General features: G+C 38.3%; 1 protein-coding gene across 24 annotated transcripts in view; it reads left to right on the top strand.

Moving 5' to 3' along the window:
* The window catches only part of MAPK6 (mitogen-activated protein kinase 6), a 33,425-nt gene extending 11,603 nt beyond the window's left edge, over nt 1-21,822 (top strand). For 4 of the 24 annotated variants that reach the window (XM_042252454.2, XM_060417944.1, XM_060417943.1 and 1 more), the window contains 6 exons: nt 324-394; nt 7,498-8,686; nt 10,079-10,223; nt 13,477-13,641; nt 18,242-18,443; nt 19,452-21,822. In XM_042252454.2, the coding sequence (XP_042108388.1) occupies nt 8,132-8,686; nt 10,079-10,223; nt 13,477-13,641; nt 18,242-18,443; nt 19,452-20,553 (2,169 nt within the window). In that variant the 5' untranslated portion in view covers nt 324-394; nt 7,498-8,131 and the 3' untranslated portion in view covers nt 20,554-21,822. Of the gene's footprint in view, nt 1-304; nt 6,408-7,497; nt 8,687-10,078; nt 10,224-13,476; nt 13,642-18,241; nt 18,444-19,451 lie in introns of all 24 variants that reach the window. The other 20 variants (XM_027971825.2, XM_012181550.5, XM_060417940.1 and 17 more) reach the window with 10 other exon arrangements.
* Nucleotides 21,823-22,107: the final 285 nt, after the last annotated feature.

Genomic DNA, 22,107 nt, shown 5'->3' with positions numbered 1-22,107 from the left:
GACAGCTGTTGTATTTGATGCCAGTCTGGAAAGCTGTGGTGCTTTTAGATTCTCCTAACATGGGATAAAGAGCAGTACAATCAGTACTGGCATGATCTTCCATATCTTCACAATACCTACCTGCTCGGCTAGCAGGACTTTTTACAGAGTCCTGCTCATCTGGTTATATAGGGCACTGCGTAAGTGGTGCAGTCCCCCTCCATTACCTCGGCAAATCAAACTAGGAGCTATAACAGAGCTAACGTTTTTCTGTTTCTTCAGTCCAGCTGGGTTGAAGTCAATTGCTTTCTTCATGTGTTGACAGACCTATATGTTCACCATAGGGTGAGACTCCTGGGCTAATGGCTGGAAAGGAAAGCACCATATCTGAAGTCATCACTGATGTTCCCACATGGTAGGTCAGAATGTGATCAGATCCTGAAAAAATTGAGGGTAGAGCTTGTGTTCTCCAAAGCTTTCTCCTACCAAGTAGAATATGTTATTTACATTAATTCATTCAATAGTATTTAAGGTGCCTACCATCAGGAGCTATGCTCAGAAAATGTCAGTAAAGGTACTTAGTTCCAAACCTTTAAAAATAGAACTGCAGCAAGAGGGAAGGGAGTGGTGCCCTAGAAAATGAATATTGGAGGATTTGAAGATTAGAGGGTGGATTAAATGAGATTGGGGATGGATGGCAAAAGACAAAGGAAGGAAAATGGTATAGAAAAGAGAAAGCAAGCCTAGTGGGACAGAGAGAAGTCTACTACAATGCAATCTACTGCAGTGGAATACAATGCTCTAGGAGTATGTGCTCCATGAGGCTTTTTTTTTTTTTTTTAAACTATTTTGATCCCTTCTATACCTTAATACCTAAGACAGTGCCTGGCATTTGACAAGCGCTCAAGGTTTTGTTGAATAAAAATGTAGTGGATGGATTGAAGAATTGAGACAAACACTGAAAGCTCTTAAAAACTGCTTCTGGGCCATTTTGAGATTACATTTCCTTACTGCATTGAAGTTGGTGCCACCATGTGACCTGCTTTGGCCAGTAAAATGAGTAGAAGTGAAGTGTATGATTTGTTGGACGAAGGTTTATGAATCATTGGGGCTGTCCAGGTAGATTGGTGGTAAAGATCCTGCCTCCCAGTGCAGGATATGTGGGTTCTGTCCCTGGATCAGGAAGATCCCCTGGAGGACATGGCAACCTACTCCAGTATTCTTGCCAAGATAATCCTTAAGACAGAAGAGCCTGGCAGGCTACAGTCCATGGAGTTGTGAACAGCTGGACATGACTGAGCACGCACAATGTTACGTATCAGTGAGATATTCTCATTTCTTTCCCTCTGGCGCATTGAGTGGCTGTGATAGAGGTGATATAGCTCCTTCAGGAGTTTAGATAACAGCTATGTTTCACTTGTTGCATGAGCCAGACTTAAAAAGTCTTTTTACTCACTGAGGTTTGGGGGTTATTTGTTACTGTAACACTGTACAACCTGTCTCTCGACTACTATAGAAATTTGTATTCATATTTGTTTGGTTGGAATCATCAAATTTCCAAAGGTACTTGAAGAAGAAGGATGCCCAAGTGTCTTCTGCTTATGTATTTGCCCCAGTGTTTCCTTGCCATTGGTTAGGAGAGGAGTCTTAGAAAGGACGGCTCTGGCAGGAGGAAGATAGGAAGGGGTTGAAGGGTTAATATAATTATTTTAAATTTTCCAGCCATAAATTTGTAGATGGGATTTTGTTTGTTTAATGTTAATTTTATAGCAATTTCAATCACAGTTCCACCATTCTGGGTGTGCTACTGTATTAAGTAGGAGCAAAAACTAGTCAGGTTAGAAAATTGTACTGTGCTTTCATAGGTCATAGATTTTTAGAATTGGAAGGGTCTTTAGAGATCGTGTGACTGTTTTATCTGGTCTGTAAAGTTCTGATATTCCAATGTGAGTACCTAGAGTAAATAGCAACTAGATATGAGCATCAAAATAAACATATGACGTTTATCTTATAATGGCCTTTTAAATGGTTGAAGTCCCTAATGTTAAAATGCATTTAGGCAGAGGTTCAGACAATTTAAGAACAGAAGTTAGGACTAGAAGAGAAGTTTTTAAAAAACTGGTTACTTTGTTAGAAGCTATGTAAGTATCCATCTTTGAAAGTCTGTCTCTGTAGCTAATGGTAGTTACTGATAGCAGGCAAAAGCCCCTTCGGCTTTGATGCTTAAGTGTTAAGGTCCTCCCTCTCACACCGAGTTCCTGAGATGATTCACTGACACTGGTTTGCACTTCGGACCTCCTTGAGGCCCAAATCCTGAGAGGGGTCCCTGATAACTGAGGGCTATCCTGCGTTAGGAGTAAGAGCTTTGTCAGGAATGCCTATGAGCAAGCAGTTAAGCTGTAGTCTTTGGCCTTCTCTGCCCTGGAAGCTTAGTAGCTTTGATGAGAGTTTGAGAACATGATCTTAGGGAAGGGTGAATTTGCTATAACAACACCTCTCTGTGCCAGGGTTAGGAAACAGTCCTAGGTGAATGTAAGTAGAGCTCAACCTTTCCCTTCTCTCCAAAAGTAACTGAGCTTTGGCTGAGATGTGAGGCTGGCTGAATGCTGGTTAACTCAGGTTACTCAGTTGACCCTGGAGAAGAGCTAAATAGGCAAGAGCTGGTGAGGGGTGGGGGTGAGTGAGTGAGTGAATGTGATCAGGCCAGATGACCCAAGTCAGCATTTAACCTGAGAAGCGGCAGAATAGAAGATGGAAGAGAATATCAGGCAAATAACCTTTATATTTAAGGCCCTCACCTCAAGCTTTGTACTTGCTGACACTGACCAAGTTGTTCCTGGATAAGAAAGGAAAGAAAATCGAATTTCTGTAGAACGTGGAAGTGAGGCTGCTGGTGCTGCTGCTAAGTCACTTCAGTCGTGTCCGATTCCGTGCGACCGCATAGACGGCAGCCCACCAGGCTCCCCCGTCCCTGGGGTTCTCCAGGCAGGAACACTGGAGTGGGTCGCCATTTCCTCCTCCAATGCATGAAAGCAGAGTGAAGTTATTCTACTGTCTTTTTTATTTCTTTCTTTTGTGTTTTATGACTTCATACACTTAGGCCTGACTCAGTACCTGCATTTCTCTTGGTGATGGAGTGAGCTAAGTGACAGAAAGCAGAAGGCAATTTAGGGAAGAAAAAGCTCGAGGCAACATTTGTGGCTAATATAGTTTCAGGGAACTATCTTGTAAGTGTTGGAAGCTGGTACTCAGCCTGGCTACACAGAGAGCTTATACTTCCATGTTATGGTGAATCACTAAAAGAAGACCAAAGAGCCAACTTCATTCTTATAAATCATTCTCTGCACTTCATTTTTATTTACCAAATTGTTAAAAACAAAGCAACATCAGCTTATCTAATTAAAACTTAACCAGTGATCTCTCTCCAAGCAACACAGTATCAGCACTCAGGTTAGTAGGAATGGGAAACATTTGGAGACATAGAAATTAAAAAGGTGGTGGGAAGGGTCATTTTAAAGTTACTGTCCTGTCTTGGTTTTCCCTTTCCTCCCTTGAAGTGTGTAGAAAGTGCAAAAGGAAGGAGAACTGCACATCTTGAGTCTGAGCCTTGAACTTTGCTTTTGTGAAGTTAAACATGATAGATGGTGGAGAAAATGGTATAAATGAGACATTCTAGAGGTCGCTGAGGTGGATGGAAGATGCCCTGACCAGTAATCTGCTGATCCAGCTTAGTTGCAGTTGTATGCCCAATGACTGCCTGGTGGATGTGAAAGATGGAGGTGATTGGACAAGATCAGGATTTGAAATGTAACTGCTGTAAGGGTCATAGTGATAAGGAAGAAGCTGTTTTCATGGTCACTAAGGAGGAGCATGGGAGGCCTTTGGCTTTTTATGGCTTCCAGAGGCACCTATCCTGACTGCTTTAATTAGGTCAGATCACCCAGTGTCTAGGCTCTCACAGCATCCTGTACTGCTATTTCCCTCCTGCATTCCCTTTTTTCCTATCGTTTTTATTGTTTGTTTCCAACTGTACTATAAACTTCATGAGGGCAGGAGTCAAGCCTATTTTTACTTAGCATTTTATCTGCAGTGCTTAGGATGCTGACAAGTACATAACACAATTAGCAAATACTTGCTGAATGGAGGGGACTGAATTGGAAGCATTTACTAGATCCACTTTATCCTACAGAGGTATGGCATTACCTCCAACTTACTGATTAAGGTGGGCTTACTTTTCAAGCTCCTGGATGAAAAGGTGCTAAAAAGCTTTTGGTCTAACAGATACTGAAGGGCTTTGAAGAACACTACTCACAGAGCAGTGAGGCAGCCACACAGGCAAGCACTCCCCAGTGCTTCCTCCGCCACTCCCCCATCCCAGTGTTTTAATTGGTACAGTCCTCACTGTCTGGTGGAATTACAGTTTAGTTGATAAATATTACATTCTTTCTTAAGATTGTGGTCTCATATTTCTGTAAAGTTTGCTCAAGGCTTTCAGTATAGGCATCATCTGAGTCTGTAGTGAGAACTCTGTAGCTCTCAGCCTGGGCACAAGCTCTTACCTTCCCTGAAATGAATTTTTACCCATTCTTTACCCCTGTAAATGATGACCAGTGTCTTTGAGATTTCCGAAAGGGCATTCTCATCCTTACATTTGTTTTTTGGTCTGTAATGCTTCTTGATCTCACTGAGATTGAAAAGGGGCCAATATGGATGGAGGTCTTGAGTCTTCAATTCATCCTCTGAATGGAGTTTCTACTGTGGTACTTTTCTCGTGGATGAGAGTGGTGGTGTTTTAGCGAAGCGTTATTTCTGCTTGTCTCTGATTGCTGTGTTAGTGAACTAGAAGCTTATGAGAGTACTTAGAGGTTTTAGTATTCTTATGTCAAGTCTGTTAGACATAAAAATGTACATTTATCAAAAACTTAAAACTTGACTGAGCTTTAAGGAATTGTCTACATCAGGGCAAGAGGGATCATTTATCTACTTAGTTTCTGAGTTATTTGTATTATCATTTTCTCTTTCACAGTAATTTTTCATATTTATGGATCTCTCAGAATTGAAGATTTGCTCAGATTGAAGCATATACTGTTACCTTATTTTATTTTTCAGGATCATATATTTCCACATGTGAAGTATATAGAAATATGAATGAAGCAGACAGGGAAATAAGGTAGATTCCTCTGTTGTATAGAAGCTTCACCACTGTGAAATAGCGGATGTGTTTGGTCCTAGCAATTCTTAAGCCACACCTGAAGGTGATTGGAAGTTGTCGTGTCTTCAGGTTCAGAATGGACAGCTTTATTTCATTCACTGATAAAGTTTCTCCTGCCTTTAAATAATTATAATTAGCTCTTCGAACCAAGGATTATTGCAGCTGTCCTGTTTCCAGTCCTTTCAGACTCATTATTGAGAAATAGCATTGTATATGCAGCTATACTAGCTTTAAGGTCAAAAGTCAGCAGCAGGAAGCCTTTCCGTTTTAGACTATATTACATGCTTATAGGCATGTATTAATACGTTTAAATGAGCTACTGCATTGGTCTCCTAGTTGGTTCTGGAACATGAAACAAATGCTCATCTTAGTGTATTTATTTATGCCTAATAGCTTTCTGATGTTTTTACTTTTTTCCAGTATTTTATGATAAATTTATTTTATTTTTATTTTTTAAAACTTTTTATTTTATATTGGAGCCCCCTCTGTCTATAACAATTGCTTCCACATAACATCCTTAAGGCCCACCCATCTCCTTAGTTCCTCCCTTAGAGCTTTGCTCCAGTAACACCTTATCAGAGAGGCATTTCCTCACTATGCTCTTTGTCTCTTTTCTCTATTTTATTTTTCCATACCGCTTATTGCCATTTAATATGTGTTTTTCTTTTTTGTCTGCCTGCATTTCCCCCTATAATATGAACTCTTCATTTACAGTCTACCTAATTCTATAACATTCTAATAATTTGTCATACTTCAGTTGTTTTTTAAAAAATAACACATTAAAGATTGGTTGAAGCATGCTGTGTAATCCCCCCGCCCCATTCTTGTTTCTTTCTTCATTCCTAAGGTGACTATTATCTTTCATTTGTTATTTATCAGTCTTATGTTTTTATACTTTTGCTACATCTGAATGTACCTTAAAATAGCTTTATTTTGCATGTTTATCCACCTGCTATAACTAGTTGCAGCATATATATTTCTGTATGCAGTTTGCTTTTTAAATTTAGTGTATATTTGATGATTTCTGCCATATTCATTTTTACTGTTATATAGTAGTTCACTGTATGACTATAACTCATTTATTCTTATTGTTGAAAGTTTAGGCTATTTTTGTTATTTTGCTATTCCAAAAAAAAAAAAAAAATGAACATCTGTATATCCATTTGCAAGCACTTCTCTAGGGAATTTTCCTTGAAGAAAAGTTGCCAAGTCATAGGTATGATATTTATTTATTTACTTATGTATTTACTTATGCCAAATTGTTTTTTGATGTTCTTACTCTTTCCCAATATTTTATGATAACTTTATTTTGTTTTAATTTTTTATTAACTTTAAATTGGAGTATAACTGATGAATAATGATGTGATAGTTTAAGGTGGACAGCAAAGGGACTCAGTCATACATGTACATGTATCCATTCTCCCCTAAACTCTCCCCTCCTATCCTGGCTGCCACATAATGTTGAGCAGAGTTCTCTGTGCTCTACAGTAGGTTCTTGTTGGTTATCCATTTTAATTATAACATTTTATATACATGTCAATCCCAAACTCCCTAACTGTCCCTTGTAAACTCTCACCATTTTTGTAGGAAAGTTCCTGTTTTTCCACATTCCTCTTCAGACTTGATATTTGCAGTTGAGACACTTTATTCAAACTATTTTTCCAATCTGAAATATCATCTTCATGAAGTAATTTGATATTTTTGATCATCAGTGAAGTTAAACATTTCATAGGCTTTATTCATAGGTTTATTCACTGTTTAAGTTCACCCCTGTGTAAGTGAACTTTCAAAGTTCACCTTGTAAGTTTAAGAGCATGTTTGGCAAATTTGTTAATTTGTACTGCTACATTTTTGTTTATTAGGTATTGTCAGGCATTAACTCTGTCAGACAGAGTTAATAAATAAACATGCCCTTTAATGAACTAACACTTGAAGTTATTATATATGTATTTTTAGAAAAATGTTGCAAATGCTTTACTGAAAAATTCTAAAGAATTCTGTAAAAATATTATGGACTTTTCCTTTGCTTATTGGCATTTAAGAAATTATACAACCTAATGACCTAGGTAATACAAAGAATCTAGTATGGTGAGGTCTGGAGCCTGAGTAACACATGTGAATTGCTTACAATATAGGTAGCTATTTTTGATTGAGGGTAATCTTTCCATTTAGTGATGTATGTAAGTTTAATATACCACCAGTGGTAGCTTATAGCTAAATGCCCAGTTTGTGTCATTTTATAAAGTTGATTAAAAGAGCATTTCCTGCAGTGGTGACTCTTTTCCTTCTTTTTTCTCATCCTCCAGGTTGTATCAGAGTAAGATGGACGGTAGCTTTGATTGTGATTGTGGTGAGCTGGAGCCACCTGATCACTAACAAAAGACATCTTCTGTTAACCAACAGCCGCCAGGGCTTCCTGTTGAAATATACAGCAACAGAGGAAGAAAAGAAGCAAAACGGAAATAGCGCTTACCAGCACCTTAGAATGATGCTGCTCAGGACCAGTCCAACACTGAATGTATCTGCACTGTGAGGAGAATGTTCATAGAAGCCTATTGTGTGCATATTTATTCACATTTTTGTTAAATGTTAAATCCTTCAGCACAGTAAATCTGAGTGCATAGTATGTCATTTCATTCCGTTTGAGTTTCTTGAGTGTTTTCTTTAAATGTCTGCAGAGTTGCTGTCCCTTTCTTGAACTATGAGTACTGCAATCTTTTTAATTCTCAGTATGAGTAGAGCTTTTTGAGCTTTAAATCTAAGGGGAACTCAACAGGCCTGGTTGGCATATGCAATGAGCATCAAGAAACCATCTTGCTGTGGACGCAGAATTATTTTTTTCTCCCTTTTTAAAAGATCTTTCCTTTTGATGCCAGTTTTCTTCCTTGTTCACACAAGTTCAACAATTTGAAAGGAAAAGCCAATAGTAAGGGTTTCAAAATGGCAGAGAAATTTGAAAGTCTCATGAACATTCATGGTTTTGATCTGGGCTCTAGGTATATGGACTTAAAACCATTGGGTTGTGGAGGCAATGGCTTGGTTTTTTCTGCTGTAGACAATGACTGTGACAAAAGAGTAGCCATCAAGAAAATTGTCCTTACTGATCCCCAGAGTGTCAAACATGCTCTACGTGAAATCAAAATTATTAGAAGACTTGACCACGATAACATTGTGAAGGTGTTTGAAATTCTTGGTCCTAGTGGAAGCCAGTTATCAGATGACGTGGGCTCTCTTACCGAACTGAGCAGCGTTTACATTGTTCAGGAGTACATGGAGACGGACTTGGCCAATGTGCTGGAGCAGGGCCCTTTACTGGAGGAGCACGCCAGGCTTTTCATGTATCAGCTGCTGCGTGGGCTCAAATACATTCACTCAGCAAACGTGCTGCACAGAGACCTCAAACCAGCGAATCTTTTCATTAATACTGAAGACTTGGTGCTGAAGATAGGTGACTTTGGTCTTGCACGGATCATGGATCCCCATTATTCCCATAAGGTATGTGGAAAGTCAGTTGAGACAGACCTCTAAATTGATACACATCATCAGAAACAGGTGCTTGTAATTTCCTTTGTGCGTGGTGGCAGAATTTGTAGTTAATTGTATTAAACTCTGCATACTACCTTTTTTCCATTCACAATCTCCCTGTGTTTGAAGTGAAGGTGGAATGGGATCCTAGTTAAATACAAATTCTGGGTATTTGTAATAACTGAAATTCTCTCTTACTTAAAAGTAGGATATATCATGTGTTTAGGGCAGAAGGTTGTTGTTTCAACTTTTACTTTTTTTTGTTTGTTTGGATATACTCTTCTCTTATGCCTTGTTTAGCAAATTTAGTTTGAAATCTAAATTTGCACAAACATAAAGTAGGCAGTAAGAATAGGCAGAAGAATTCATAGTAACTTTCCCTTAAATAAATTTGCTTTTGTACAGGAAATTAATGACATTTTTTGAGCTGAACTCTTTAGTTTTAGTTTTTTAGTTTTCAAATGAAATCATACGTGGGACCCTGATGTTTAAAATGTAAAAATGCAGCTGTTTTGGTATAAACCATCCCTGGGAAGCCTGCCTGCTTGGCTTCCCATAGCATACATCTAAGACACATCTTGGTATTTGCATGTATCATCTTACATTGAGTATAACTTAACTTAAAAAAAACTTCAGGATCGAAATTGAATACCAAAATGAAATGGATGGCCACATCTTTATGGATAACAGTGAAGTATTGTGGATAGAACACTGAACTAGGAGTTATACTATCTAAAATTGAGTTCCATTTCTACATCCAGCTAAACTATATGACGTGCAGACTCCTTAACCTGAGTGTTAATATCTACTTTCATATTTTCTCAGCATTATTTTTAGAATGAAACAAGGCAACCTGTGTTTAACTGTTTTTGTCAAATACTTCATAAATATAAAGTAGTGAAATTGATTAGAAATGGCGTGTGCAGTATAGCCAGGTCCCCTGGTTTGTCAGTGAGGAGGCTGGCATTGCTTTATAAATAGCTCACCTTTGGTACTCTTTCCTGGCTTTCTCTCATTGATTTAAAGCATACCTGCCTCATTGTTGACTTGAAGTGATAAATAGCTTCTCTTCTCAAGCCTGTCGGGAATATGTGCCCTAGAGTTAACACTGAATCCTTACAGTACTCTTTGGTCGGAATACTTCATGAGAATATCATGTTATAGATGATATGTTACGGGGGAGTTTAATCTCCATACAGCCTCAGCAGTGCAAGAGCCTTGAAGATAAGCATAGAAGCCGCCAGTGCTGTTTAAGGATTTTACAATTATAATTTGTTTTTAGATTAAGGGCTCTTTAATGAATCATGTTTTACGTAGTGTTATTCAGCTAAAGTAAAAAGTATATTTTTGTTTCTTTTTCAGGGTCATCTTTCTGAAGGATTGGTTACTAAATGGTACAGATCTCCGCGTCTTTTACTTTCTCCTAATAATTATACTAAAGCCATTGACATGTGGGCTGCAGGCTGCATCTTTGCTGAAATGCTGACTGGTAAAACCCTCTTTGCAGGTTAGAAATTTTTAAATAAATGGGAAAATTATCCCAAGGAGAAATAATTTCATATATTTCTATGAATCAAGATTTATGTAAGATTTAAACCAGTTTATTATAGTCTAAACTATTAATGCGAAGTGTTGACTCATTGGAAAAGACTCTGATGCTGGGAGGGATTTGGAGGCAGGAGGAGAAGGGGACGACCGAGGATGAGATGGCTGGATGGCATCACTGACTCGATGGACGTGAGTCTGAGTGAACTCCAGGAGTTGGTGATGGACAGGGAGGCCTGGTGTGCTGCGATTCATGGGGTCGCAAAGAGTCAGACACGACTGAGCGACTGAACTGAACTGAAACTTAAAATGAAAAGATAAAATGGTATTTTGAAGATTGAGAACATTTACATATTCACTGGATTGTTCGGTAAAGTTAATCTGAATTCTAGTGTTTCTTTTTTATATATCTTTATTTCTTAAACAGAATTTCCTGTTTTATAGATCAATATTTGTCAGTCGGTTTTGTTAAATGATACCTGTTAACGCTGTTGCTTGAACTGCCATATCCTGTTGGCCTGACTGATGTGATATTTCAGAAACAACCAATTTTATAATGAGTTTGGTGCTATGAGGGAATCTAAAAAAGTGCATGAGAAAGTTTTGAGTTAAGGTGGATTAAAACAAATCTAAATAAAACAATTTTTTATTTTAAATCTTTGTACACTTTAAACATTTAATTAAACAGAAATGCTTATGAAATGAGCTCAGTTTTAGTTCCCTCCTAAAACCTTTTCAGTAGGTTTGTGAACCATTCAGTAAAAGCAGAATGAGGGAAATCTATTGGTTAGGATGGGCCTCATATTAATAGTGATAAAAGGCAAGGCCTAAGCATTCACTGGAAATCTGTGTATTTTTAACCTATAGTAAGTGCCCTAGCCTTGTTTTTTGGTCTTACTCAGTATCTCCACTTAGATGTTTAATGGCATCTCAAATTTAACTTATCCAAAACTGACCTCCTGATATCTCTCCCTCATACTTCCTCTTTCTGCTGTCTTCCTCATCTTAGTAAACCAGTCCCACTTCTTAGTTGCTCAGGCCCAAATCTTGGCATCATCTTTCACTTTTCTCCTTAACAGGTCTTATGGGCTGTTTCTTTAAAGTATATCTTGAATCGTACTGCTAGTATCCCTTTCACTACTCTCATCCTCCCAGTCGAGGAAGCCATTCTGCCTTTCCTGGTCTAACACATGATCTCTTAACTGGCTTCACTGCTTTAACTCTTCTTGTCTGCGGTCTAGTTACGACATAGCCACATAGTAGTTTTCTGAAAACATAGCTCATGGCATTTCTCTGTTCAGAACTCTATAATGGTTTCTTATCTAATTCAGAATGATGTAAACTCTCAGTGTTACGGTACCACTGGGCTCATCTCTTGTCACTTTCCTTAGTCACTGTACTTCAGCTACACTTGCCTAATTGTTCTTTCTTGGACACACCAAGCCCGCTGTCTCCTTTAGGCCTTTGGGCCCTTTCTCATCTTCCTGGAACTCCCTTCCTCTTTATGAATGTATGGTATATTACCTAACTTCCTTGTCAGCTTCTCAGTGAGGCCTTCCTTGGTCATAAGGATGATATGGTCATAACAACCAAGGGGTTGTTAATATAAATTAACTGTACTCCTAACAGTGCTCTCTGTCCCCCTTCAGTTCAGTTCAGTTGAGTCGCTCAGTTGTGTCCAACTCTTTGCAACCCCATGAATCGCAGCACGCCAGGCCTCCCTGTCCATCACCAACTCCCAGAGTTCACTCAGACTCATGTCCATCAAGTCAGTGATGCCATCCAGCCATCTCATCCTCTGTCGTCCCCTTCTCCTCCTGTCCCCAATTCCTCCCAGCATCAGAGTCTTTTCCAATGAGTCAACTCTTTGCATGAGATGGCCAAAGTATTGGAGTTTCAGCTTTAGCATCGTTCCTTCCAAGAAACACCCAGGACTGATCTCCTTTAGAATGGACTGGTCGGATCTCCGTGCAGTCCAAGGGACTCTCAAGAGTCTTCTCCAACACCACAGTTCAAAAGCATCAATTCTTCGGCACTCAGCCTTCTTCACAGTCCAACTCTCACATCCATACATGACCACTGGAAAAACCATAGCCTTAACTAGATGGACCTTTGTTGGCAAAGTAATGTCTCTGCTTTTGAATATGCTATCTAGGTTGGTCATAACTTTCTTTCCAAGGAGTAAGCATCTTTTAATTTCATGGCTGCAGTCACCATCTGTAGTGATTTTGGAGCCCCCCAAAATAAAGTCAGCCACTGTGTCAACTGTTTCCCCATCTGCTTGCCATGAAGTGATGGGACCAGATGCCATGACCTTCGTTTTCTGAATACTGAGCTTTAAGCCAACTTTTTCACTCTTCTCTTTAACTTTCATCAAGAGGCTTTTTGGTTCCTCTTCACTTTTCTGTCCTCCTTAGCTTACTCTAATTTTCTTCATTTGACACTGTTTGATGTAAATGTTTACAGAAGTTGTTGTCTGTCTTCCTCCATTATACTGTGAGCTCTGCGAAGGCAGGAATCTGGTCAGTTTTGTTTCACAGGTGTATTCTAAAGTGCCTTGCTCATGGTAGGCACTCAAGAAAATTTTTGATTGTTGAATGAGTTTCTAGACATAAGTGGAAAAACAAATGAATGTTTTTTTTTTTTTTTTTTTTAATATTAGCTGCCCATTTAGCCTGAAGTTTCCCCTTTTATTTCTTTTATAAGTAATTCTGGAATGTTAACTGAGCCTAATCCATAACTATAAAACTTTCTGTTTCACAAATCTAGTCTAAGGCTTTATTTTATTGATAGTGAAATTAAGTCATTACTGTGTTAGGTATTCTCCGAGTTATAGTGAGTTAATTAATTAGTATGTAAGGTTGAGACTAGAATCTCATCTTTTAAAATCTCAGTTTATTGCTTTTTTCACTACTTTGTGATACCTTAATATGAGGCCAGACTTCAAGTCAATTTCTTACGGAAACAAAGCAGCTAAAACTGAACGTATCAATGAGCAGAATTTGAAAAAGATAATTTATTTTTGAGCAGATTGATGATGATGTTCAAAGCAGTGAAATCTGCTGATTAATGATGCAGTTAAAACCATTTTCCCCTTCGATGGTCATTACAGTTCTGTTAATTTCCTGTAGCTTTAGAATGTTTATTGCCAATAGGTTAAACATTGAGAAATGTGTTTATTAATGTTACATTTGGTATTTTTTAATCTCATCTAGGTGCACATGAACTTGAACAGATGCAGCTGATTTTAGAATCTATTCCTGTTGTCCATGAGGAAGATCGTCAGGAGCTTCTCAGCGTAATTCCAGTTTACATTAGAAATGACATGACTGAGCCACACAAACCTTTAACTCAGCTGCTTCCAGGAATTAGTCGAGAAGGTACTATAGCTGAAAAGTAACCATCATGTAATGGTGTGTTTATGTGTGAGCAGGATGTATGTAGGGAAGCTTTAGCTTTTTATTGTTATAGATGTGGCATTCTCCCAAACAGTCTTTAGGCATTCAGAGTACACCTAAAACTTCAGCTCTCGCTTTCCTTTTTATAGCCAGGCACTTAGGCTGGGAATCTTTTCTTTGCTCTGAGTAATTTGCCAGATTCCAGTGTACCCCTCTTGCCTAGTTCTGACTCCGTGTGCTTTTCCAACTTTTACTTCTGATCGTCTCTGCTAGGTGAACATGTTTATCACTGACTGTCACTGAGCTGGAATGGGATTCTCTGAGGGTTATATGATAAGTAAGTAAGGGTTCAAATATGAGTGTGATTTAGATATGAAAGAGGGAATTGAGTTGAAGGAAAGCAAGGGTTTTAGAGCAAGGAATAGATGGAGGAAAGATCAAAACTACATATGAACAAACTTGTTACATAAAAGATTGCAGATTGGTGTTGGTAATACTGGGTGCTAAATGTGACAGTTTGTGCAGACTTGAAAGTAATAGGAACATGGAGAGAATCAAAACTTCATTGATCACTAAAGCAGTTAATTTCATACATCAGAATGGAGAGATGTATCTTTAGGGTTTGTTGATACAAATAAGATACAAAAATCTAAATGTTGTAATAGTTATCTGTAATAAGAAAACATTTTTTAAAAGAAGAGGATTAGAATGAAAAATATCGTCCTTAAAAGTTGACTGTATCATACCTTTAAGGATTATTGTACTGTATTTAGCTGTATCCATCCCAGAATTGTGATAGTTCTTTCCTGAGTCATAAAGTTAGCGAGATACAGTTTCCTAAACATCTTAAACTTTCTCTTAATTATACATTTATTGTTCACATCACCCACTCTGATCATTATGTAGTTAAGGTTAATGTGTATCAAAGTGCTTTAACTTAGCAAGTGTTTTGAGAAATAGGCAGTGGATGTCATCTTTTTTCCCCTCAGCTATGCTTGGAACTCATTAGTAAATGCCTGAATGAAAAGGAAGCAACTGTATTTAATTTCAACAGGTTTCATAAGCTTCCTTTTCAGGAATGCTACATTTTTAACCCATCTTTTAGAGTATCTTAACAGTTAGTAATATATTGCTGAGTTTCTGACTCCTGATCTTGTTGCCGCTGTCATGATAGCATCCTTGTTCATAACTGAACGGCAGTCACGTAGCACTTGACTATGCCTCAGAGTTGTCTGTTGGAATTCTTTAAAAAGTGCAGAATGTTAAATCAGAATCCAGAGGTGGGGAGGCAAGCAGGACATGTGTCTGCTCTGCAGGTATGACCCTGCTCAGCCAAGTTGAGAGAGAGTGCTCAGGGATTGGCTCAGAGTCATTGTTGCCATTGCTGAGTCTTATCAAAAGAGGCAAGCTAGGAATACAGAATGTTGCTGTTGAAGCATTTGTAACCTAATTAAATTTGAATCTTTTTTTCCCTTGCCCTCATTAGTCAGCTGTGAACGAACCTGAATATGTAGTTGGTGCCTGGGATTTATTCATAATGTGTTGAACGAATGTCTTTGATAATAGATTCATTAAAAGTAACCATTGGACAAGGATTCTTGATTTTCATAAGTGATAGAACTCTGTGTGTGTGTGGGTGCACGCACGTACTCATTCATGTCCAACTCTTTGCGACCCCATGGACTGTAGCCCATCAGGCTTCTCTGTCCACAGGATTTTTCAGGCAAGAATACTGCAGTGGGTTGCCATTTTCTGCTCCAGGGGATCTTCCCGACCCAGAGATCAAACCTACGTCTGCTGCGTCTTACGCATTGACAGGCAGACTCTTTACCACTAGTGCCAGCTGCACTCGCTACAAATGCAGTGCAGAGTGTTCACAGTTCCTGAAGCTAAGGACTCGTTACACAGATGTGCCCTGCAAGTTTCTTCTTCATTAACACTGGAATTTTGTTTGGGGGGGGCTACCTTCTGAGCATTGGGGAACTCTAGTATATGTTCCTTTCTCACATTCTATTCATGATCTTCAGAGGGAAAAAGCAAACAAGATTAAGTACATGTGAACTGACACATTAAGACTACTGGAACCCTGTACTGGCTAATGTCTTTAAATGGATACGCAGTCTTTTAAATTTTCCTTCATGGTTACCTCTTATCCTCCCTTTCTCTATAATTTACTACTTATTTCTTTATCTTAGCATACCATTGTAGTAAATAGACTGATTTCCTCTAGAGCAGGGCTATCCAATAGAATTTTCATGATGATGGAAATGTTTTTTATTTGCATACATTTGGGAGTGCAGCCTGACTAGTTTGTTAGCCCTCCCGTTTCTCCCTGCTATCAGTTTTAGGGATTCTAGAGTATATTCCTCTCATGTTTCACTGAGAATGGCAGTTATGCTGAGTCAGCTGTCTGTAACTGTGCCTTAGATTGTCTCTTGCCTTGAGACATATGGGGCACTGACTTGCAGAAGAACCAAGAACAGCTTGACATATCATGAAATCACTTCCTAGGTCCAGTTCAGTTCAGTCGCTCAGTCGTGTCTGACTCTTTGCGACCCCGTGAATCACAGCACGCCAGGCCTCCCTGTCCATCACCAACTCCCAGAGTTCACTCAGACTCACGTCCATCAAGTCAGTGATGCCATCCAGCCATCTCATCCTCTGTCGTCCCCTTCTCCTCCTGCCCCCAATCCCTCCCAGCATCAGAGTCTTTTCCATTGAGTCAGCTCTTTGCATGAGGTGGCCAGAGTATTGGAGTTTCAGCTTTAGCATCATTCCTTCCAAAGAAATCCCAGGGCTAATCTGCTTTAGAATGGATTGATTGGATCTCCTTGCAGTCCAAGGGACTCTCAAGAGTCTTCTCCAACACCACAGTTCAAAAGCATCAATTCTTCGGCGCTCAGCCTTCTTCACAGTCCAACTCTCACATCCGTATATGACCACAGGAAAAACCATAGCCTTGACTAGACAGACCTTAGTCGACAAAGTAATGTCTCTGCTTTTGAATATACTATCTAGGTTGGTCATAACTTTTCTTCCAAGGAGTAGGCGTCTTTTAATTTCATGGCTGCAGTCACCATCTGCAGTGATTTTGGAGCCCCCAAAAATAAAGTCTGACACTGTTTCCACTGTTTCCCCATCTATTTCCCATGAAGTGATGGGACCGGATGCCGTGATGTTTGTTTTCTGAATGTTGAGCTTTAAGCCAACTTTTCACTCTCCTCTTTCACTTTCATCAAGAGGCTTTTAGTTCCTCTTCACTTTCTGCCATAAGCGTGGTGTCATCTGCATATCTGTGGCGGGTGGGGAAAAGATGGAGCATAGGCAGGAACCTCAGCCCTGGGCCACTGAAGGGTAGGAATAACAAGGAGCCTTACCTTTCTTCTCTTTAGTACTTCATTGGACTGATCTGAGGATTGAATGAGATAATGTAGTGAAGCACTTTGTGGAATATAAATGGCTGTATAAATGTCATCTACTTTTAATATTAATGAGAGATTGGGAGTTGAGAATAAGGTCCTTTCTAGAGTGTAGCTTAGTTTTACAGAAGTGCTGACCAGCTTTTCCGTTGAGATAGAAGGCAAGGATCAGTAGCTGTGTGCCAGGCCAGAGTGAAGAAGTAGGGATTGAGATAAATGTGAAGAAGGTTCATCTGCTAAGAATAATGAGAAGATTGAGAGCGTAAAGAAATGGTGAGGAACATTGCTGAGCCATTTCAAAGGCCAGTTGAAATTCCACAGTATGTGTGATTCTATAGAGAGCTTTTATATATATATATATATATATATATATATATATGCACACACGTGATTTTGCATCCAGCTTTTATCAGTACTGTATCACTAGGAAACAGAAAAAGTGGAAGGTGGGAATGGTTCAGACTTTAAGATGGTGTAACTCATAAGGCATTCAAGTGTGTGGTGGTGGTGGAGGGCTGGTGACAGAGTGATGCAATCTGAATTGGTGAAAAGAACTGGGTTTGTGGTAGCTATGCTGTAGCTCCAAAGTGATCAAATGCATTATGTGATCTGCAGTAGTATGATTGGTGTGAAACAGAAGTCAACAAAATTAGAACAGCCGGTCAGTGAGGTAAGGGGAGCAAAGGGCTTTATATTGAGCACTAAACACTATACATTTCATTTTTATACCTTATACCTACCTCTGTATCCATTCTACACATGAAGAAATGGAAGTTCAGCACGTTTAACCTCTCCGGTTCCACATAGCTAGTAATCCAGCTAACTAGTGAGTTGCAAAGCTGAAATTAGGACTTATGTATCAGGTTATGCCATATGAAATTGCTGTTATTTGACTGTTTTTGACTGACAAAAAGGAAAATTTCATATGGTTCAACTTCATATATTCTTTTTCCTTTATAATTGGCCATAATATGAGATTGGGATATATTTCAACACTTACTTTGTTTCTTGGACACATGTCTTTTTAATCAGTGAATCAGGTATGTTGTTTTGTTTTTCTGACAGAACTTAAATTAACTTACCTTTTCATTGTGTAATCCCTTTTTTTCTTTATGGGTTGGTGGACCTCCAGTACAGTTAAGGTTTTTTTCTTCCTCTTGTAGCACTGGATTTCCTGGAACAAATTTTGACATTCAGCCCCATGGATCGGTTGACAGCAGAAGAAGCGCTTTCCCATCCTTACATGAGCATTTATTCTTTTCCAATGGATGAGCCAATCTCAAGTCATCCTTTTCATATTGAAGATGAAGTTGATGATATTTTGCTTATGGATGAAACTCATAGTCACATTTATAACTGGGAAAGGTAAAACTGACCCTAAATTAGGAAAAGCTTTTGTTTTCAATAAAACATAATTTAGTGAGTTTTATTTTAAATTGTATATGATAAGACAATGTAAAAATCTTAAAAATTTAGAAATGGTCTTTTTGGATTTCTGCTAAACTTATTGCTGTCTTTGAATAGCCTTTATGTAATTTCAATATTTAATAGTTACTGCTTAGTATATACATAATGGGAAAAGTTAAATGCTACTTTGGAACAAGAAGTAGTTAACGTTGAAATTAGTTTGTTTACTTGCTGCATTTTTTAACTCCTAAAATGTTGAAGTATCTATGATCAAACATATCTGCCAACCATCTACATGAACATTTCTACTATCTATATATAGTTGTTTCATACATACCCAGATGTCTTCCAATCTCGACATTTTCTACCATACTTATTAGTTAAGTCATCTGATTTCTTTTCTATTCTCTTCTGTTCAACTGCCACTGTTTTCGCTTGTGTCTTAGTCTGCCTCTGCTTGGTTGTAGTGTGGGCACCTTGCTGGAATGTGTCAGTAAGAGGATACCACATTCAGTAACACATTTACATGGAGACTTGTTTTGTTCTGCTCGTGGGGATGAGTTCCAGCAAGCCTTCTTCTAGTCTGCTTTGTTACCAGAGAGTGAAAATCTGTATGGCACCTGATTGAAATTAGAAATCTACATTTTGTGGCCATAAAGGTTTTTTTTTTCCCCGTGTGTGAAATTATGTTTGTAGAAATTTTAAAATTGAACTGTAGACCTGCCAGCCACTGAGGTTTGGCTTTATGTGAAGTTTATATAATTATATGCTCGATTGCATCATATCGCTTTATATAGTAACAAGGCTTACCTATCCATTAAGATTATAAATTCTTATATGACTTAATACTCTTATTATTCTCCTCATAGACCTAGCAAGCATAGTGCTTTGACCCAAAAGGCGGGCAGTAAATTTGAAAGTGAAATCATATACCTGGAGTAACACTAATGTTTTAATTTTTTTCAGGTACCATGATTGTCAATTTTCAGAGCATGATTGGCCTATACATAACAACTTTGATATTGAGGAAGTTCAGCTAGACCCAAGAGCTCTGTCTGATGTCACTGATGAAGAAGAAGTACAAGTTGATCCTCGAAAATATTTGGATGGAGATCGTGAAAAGTATTTGGAGGATCCTGCTTTTGACACTAGTTACTCTACTGAGCCTTGTTGGCAGTACCCAGATCATCACGAAAACAAATACTGTGATCTGGAGTGTAGCCATACTTGTAACTACAAAACGAGGTCATCATCATATTTAGATAACTTAGTCTGGAGAGAGAGTGAAGTTAATCATTATTATGAGCCCAAGCTTATTATAGATCTTTCTAATTGGAAAGAACAAAGCAAAGAAAAATCTGATAAGAAGGGCAAGTCAAAATGTGAAAGGAATGGATTGGTTAAAGCCCAGATAGCTTTAGAGGAAGCATCACAGCAACTGGCTGAAAAAGAAAGGGAAAAGAATCAGGGATTTGACTTTGATTCCTTTATTGCAGGAACTATTCAACTTAGTTCACAACATGAGGCTACTGATGTTGTTGACAAATTAAATGACTTGAATAGCTCAGTGTCCCAACTAGAATTGAAAAGTTTGATATCAAAGTCAGTAAGCCAAGAAAAACAGGAAAAAGGAATGGCAAATTTGGCTCAATTAGAAGCATTGTACCAGTCTTCTTGGGATAGCCAGTTTGTGGGTGGTGGGGAGGACTGTTTTCTCATAAATCAGTTTTGTTGTGAGGTAAGGAAGGATGAGCAAATTGAAAAGGAAAACACTTACACCAGTTACCTGGACAAGTTTTTTAGCAGGAAAGAAGATACTGAAATGCTAGAAACTGAGCCGATAGAGGATGGGAAGCTTGGGGAGAGAGGAAATGAGGAAGGATTTCTGAACAGCAGTGGGGAGTTCCTCTTCAACAAGCAGCTTGAATCCATAGGCATCCCGCAGTTCCACAGTCCAGTTGGGTCACCACTTAAGTCAATACAGGCCACATTAACACCTTCTGCTATGAAATCTTCCCCTCAGATTCCTCATAAGACATACAGCAGCATTCTGAAACATCTGAACTAAAACACTCAGCAGACATTTCTCTCTGTATTCTTCATGAAATGTGTTTTGTCTTTTTTTATTACTAGTGTTTAAGTCTTTTTTTTTTTTTTTTTTTTTTTTACTTGAATCAGATGGTGTCATTTAGAAAGGATTTTTTTCTTGGTTTTTAAAATCCAGACTTTTTTTCTACATGTGAGATGGTTTTCATTTTAACTGGCATGTCGTTTGCACACAAAAATAAAGAATAGAGCAAAATAATGCAATGCAGGAGGAGACAAAAGAAATGCACTAAGACAAGTAAAAAACATTCTCTTATAGAACAATGATCTGTTTTACAGGAAACAAAAATCTTGCCTTGAAATTTACACAGTGAGACTGTACATAATTGCATGAAAATATCTATTTTTTTCCTAAAACATTTTTCATTCATGAGTATTTTCAAGTTTTTCATACTGTACACATTTCTTAAAAACACATGATACCAGCAGCAACTGAAAATGAATGCCGAATTTGGTACACATGTGTTATCTACCTCAAGGTAACAAGAGTATGTGGCAAAACATATACCACCCATAGTGCTTCACAATATGCACTTCTATTTAGCCAGCGTTTATTGTAGTAAACTCTTCTTAATGAGATTCACTCACTGTTTATAAATGTTCTGGTATGCATTCTTTATAGTGAAGTGTTACATCACATCTTATTTATTTTAGCAAATCAGTATATTTTCTGTATTTAATTATAAAAAGTTAGTTTTTGAAATTTATTTGCAAATACACTTTTTTCCATTTGGCACTATGGTTTGTTGCCTACTTGGCTGAATATATAATGTCAGCTTATCCTAAGGCTGTCCACGTACTTAATTTACTTAAGTATTCATTTTAAGTAAAGCGCTCACTGTGTATAGGAATTTGTATTTTGGAGGTGCTTGATCTATCTACAAAGAAAAATTAGGAATTACTTTATTATAAAATGCTCCTAGAAGTCTTAATTGTGTTTATTTTTTAAAAAACTGTAATGTTAGACTTGTGTGCATGGAAGTAATTAAGGTACATCATTATTGTAGTTTAAAAGTTGTACATGATAAGACATATTTTGTTTTTACTGTATGTTTTTACTGAATGATCTATTCCCCATCCCAAAGCAAGCATGAATAAAATTAGGTTAAATGTAGCATGTGGCATCGCAGTCTCTTAGAATTTGTCTCATCTATTTTACTTTATGGAATACTGTCTGTATCTTTGGTTATCCTGTTTGAAGAAAAAGGACAAATAAAACATGGCCAGCAAATATGGCTCCTGTTTAACTCTTTGGCTTCCCTGGTACCTCAGCTACCAGTAAAGAATCCACCTGCAGTGCAGGAGACCCTGGTTTGATTCCTAGGTCGGGATGATCCGCTGGAGAAGGGATAGGCTACCCACTCCAATATTCTTGGGCTTCCCTGGTGGCTCAGCTGGTAAAGAATCCACTTGCAATGTGGGACACCTAGGTTCAATCCCTGGATCGGAAAGATCACCTGGAGAAGGGAACAGCTACCCACTCCAGTATTCTGGCCTGGAAAATGCCATGGACTAT

Source organism: Ovis aries, chromosome 7, assembly GCF_016772045.2.
Source record: "Ovis aries strain OAR_USU_Benz2616 breed Rambouillet chromosome 7, ARS-UI_Ramb_v3.0, whole genome shotgun sequence".
Lineage (NCBI taxonomy): Eukaryota > Metazoa > Chordata > Mammalia > Artiodactyla > Bovidae > Ovis > Ovis aries.
The sequence above is the reverse complement of the archived record's forward strand: the minus strand, read 5'-3'. Positions and strand labels throughout refer to the sequence as shown.